At 36.0% G+C, this 2,737-nt stretch overlaps 1 protein-coding gene across 1 annotated transcript; it reads right to left on the bottom strand.

Moving 5' to 3' along the window:
* Window positions 1-366: 366 nt before the first annotated feature.
* On the bottom strand, window positions 367-1,308 carry LOC114032049 (olfactory receptor 51A7-like). The gene has a single exon (XM_027847256.1). It carries the CDS (start codon window positions 1,306-1,308, stop codon window positions 367-369), a length of 942 nt encoding a protein of 313 aa, XP_027703057.1.
* Between the last annotated feature and the right edge of the window lie 1,429 nt (window positions 1,309-2,737).

Below are 2,737 nucleotides of genomic sequence, written 5' to 3'. Positions count from 1 at the left end.
TTTCTCTAAACTTCCCTAATTACAGTTGATAGAACTACCACGCTTCCACTCATATTCACAACCCTTGTGAGATGTTGAAAATGACATAAGGAGAAAACACAAACACACAAACACACACACTACCTCTGAACTTTTATGCAAAAAAAAAAAAAAAGAGGTCAGGGAGAAGGATTCAAAGTTCTGGTATCCAGAAATCTGTGTTTTGAGGAAATCATTGCTTCATTATTAATTTTTACTAGCTTGCTGCTTGCTAGGTAAGGGATTAGTCACAGGTTTGTCCACAATGTCCTTTCATTGGGAAGCAGTTAAATACTTTGTGAATAGAACATGAGAGGAAATTCTAACAGGAAGACCTGGCATCTTCCATTAGGTCTTCCTTAGCCCTAACTTCCCTAGGACCTTCTCCCGGATTTGCCTGGTCTTCACACAGTATACAATGGGGTTCATCAGTGGAGGAACCAGCAAAAATATATTAGCAATGAGAATCCTAATGAGTGTGGAGCCATGTTTGGCAAAGCGGTGGACAATGGACAGACTTATGATTGGCATGTAGAAGATTAGTACAGCACAAATATGGGACACACAAGTGTTCAGAGCCTTGAGACGCTCCTGATGGGAGGCAATGCCCAAAACTGTCTTCAAGATCAGTACATAAGACATAACAATGACTGAAAAGTCCAGCATGCTTAAGATAGCAATAAAGAAGCCATAGATTATATTGACCCTGTTATCAGAGCAGGCCAGTCTCATTATGTCTTGGTGGAGACAGTAGGAATAAGAGAGGAGGTTCTCCTTGCAGTATCTCAGCCTCTTTAAAGTAATAGGGAATGGGAGTATGAATAGAAAACATCGAATAGCAAAGCCCAACCCAATTTGCATGACTCTGACATTGGTGAGAATGGAACTATATCTTAAGGGGTTACGGATGGCTATGAAACGATCAAAAGACATGATGACAAGCACTGAGGACTCCATGGCAGTGAAGGTATGGATGAAGAACTCTTGGGTAATGCAAGCATCAACAGAAATTCCTGGAGCATTGAATAAGAAGATTCTCAGCATGGTTGGCAAAGAGGAGAAAGACAGGCAAAGATCAGAAAAAGCCAACATGGAGAGAAAATAGTACATAGGCTCATGGAGAGAAGGTTCTGTCTTGATGATGATGAGGATGGTAGAGTTGCCCAGAGCAGAAATGATATATATAAGACAGATGGGTATGGATATCCAGATGTGCACATGCTCCATTCCTGGGATCCCAATGAGGACAAAGGTGGAAATCTTATCCTCAGTGATATTAAGAGGGGTCATCTATAAATGAGGAAGGAACTACAATTGGAATTACAGATGGCATTCCCTGAAATGAAACAAACAATAAGAAAAACATGTATATGGGTTACTCATATTTTCTCATCCTTAATAGACAATGCTGGGGCAGAGAGTTTGTGTGGGTTTTTTAAAAGGAGAAAGTCTATTGTTTAACTTAGGCAAAAAAAAATGTTCTAGTGTTGTTAGACAATAGAATAGCTTGGGTTATGATATTGTAAATTACCCTTCACTCACACTATGCAAGCCAAGTATGGATGACCCCAGGTCAGTAATTATGGAATAAAGATTCATGCATGTAATGATTGGCTAGATGAAATGCTCTTTGAAATCCCTTTCTATCTTTACTGTTTTATGACTTTATCTCCCCCCTCTCATTATTTCCTATTAGGAACAGTAGGCAAAGCTTGGATCATCACAATATTGCAGAGATATTTAAAAAAAAGATAATGGTACGCTCAAATCTCTTTGGGGAATCTTCATAAGGTCATAGAGCTGTAATAGATATTAGAAATCACTGTTTAAACCACACATATATTTAGGCTGAACTGGCTGTTTTAAACTCATTTTCACCTAAGCCACAGAGTTTTGGAGATGGAAAGGGATCTCAGAGTTCTAGTTCAGTCCCTTCTTGTATGTATGAGTAAATTGAAATCAGGAGAGAAAATGTGACTGGTCAAACTGATTGGGCTAGATGGTAATTATACATGCATACAGTGTATACATATGCACATATGTGTGTACATACATGTATGTATAGAATTATATATATATATACACATATATATAATATGTGTGTGTAACTAGAATTAGAATTATAACTAGAAGGCAGGTCTTTCCCTAAAGTCCAGTTCCCTTTCTGCTCTATTTCTAGATTTTTTTGAATCTTTTTTTAAATTGTTTTGTTTAAGGCAAAACCAATTAATCAATATTAAAGCATAGTGCTAGCTAAAGCACAATAAATAAGCAAATGACTGTGAGATGCATGGAACTCTTTATTGACAAACTTTTCTGCATTTTCAACAGTCTGCAAAAATAGCATTGTCACTCATAAAATAAGGGTAGGTATATTTTGACATCTATATGGGCATAGAATTACTTCTGCAATCAATTGATAATCATTATATCCATAAATACTGAGATTTAGATTAAATAGATAAATTAGATAATTAGATAGATAGATAATTAGATTAAATAGATAAAATTCATGAGCAGTTTGGCATTAGAAATTTATAACATTTTCTTCTTTATATTTTCTTCCAAATTATAGACTTTATTCCCAAAGCAACATTAGGGTACAAGCATAGGATATATTTGAAGTACTTTATACTTTTATGAAACATAACTTACCTGTTCTTGAAGAGTATTTAAAAGAGAGACTGAAATAAAGGCCATGTTTTCCACTAGTAGAATA

This window comes from Vombatus ursinus, unplaced genomic scaffold, assembly GCF_900497805.2.
Source record: "Vombatus ursinus unplaced genomic scaffold, bare-nosed wombat genome assembly UNPS02015397.1, whole genome shotgun sequence".
NCBI classification, from domain to species: domain Eukaryota; kingdom Metazoa; phylum Chordata; class Mammalia; order Diprotodontia; family Vombatidae; genus Vombatus; species Vombatus ursinus.
Note: the sequence above shows the minus strand (reverse complement) of the source record. Positions and strands in the feature narration are given on the sequence as shown.

Bases quoted from the DNA above. Each gene is read 5' to 3' on its own strand.
- LOC114032049 (XM_027847256.1), bottom strand. From the start codon at position 1,308: ATGACCCCTCTTAATATCACTGAGGATAAGATTTCCACCTTTGTCCTC.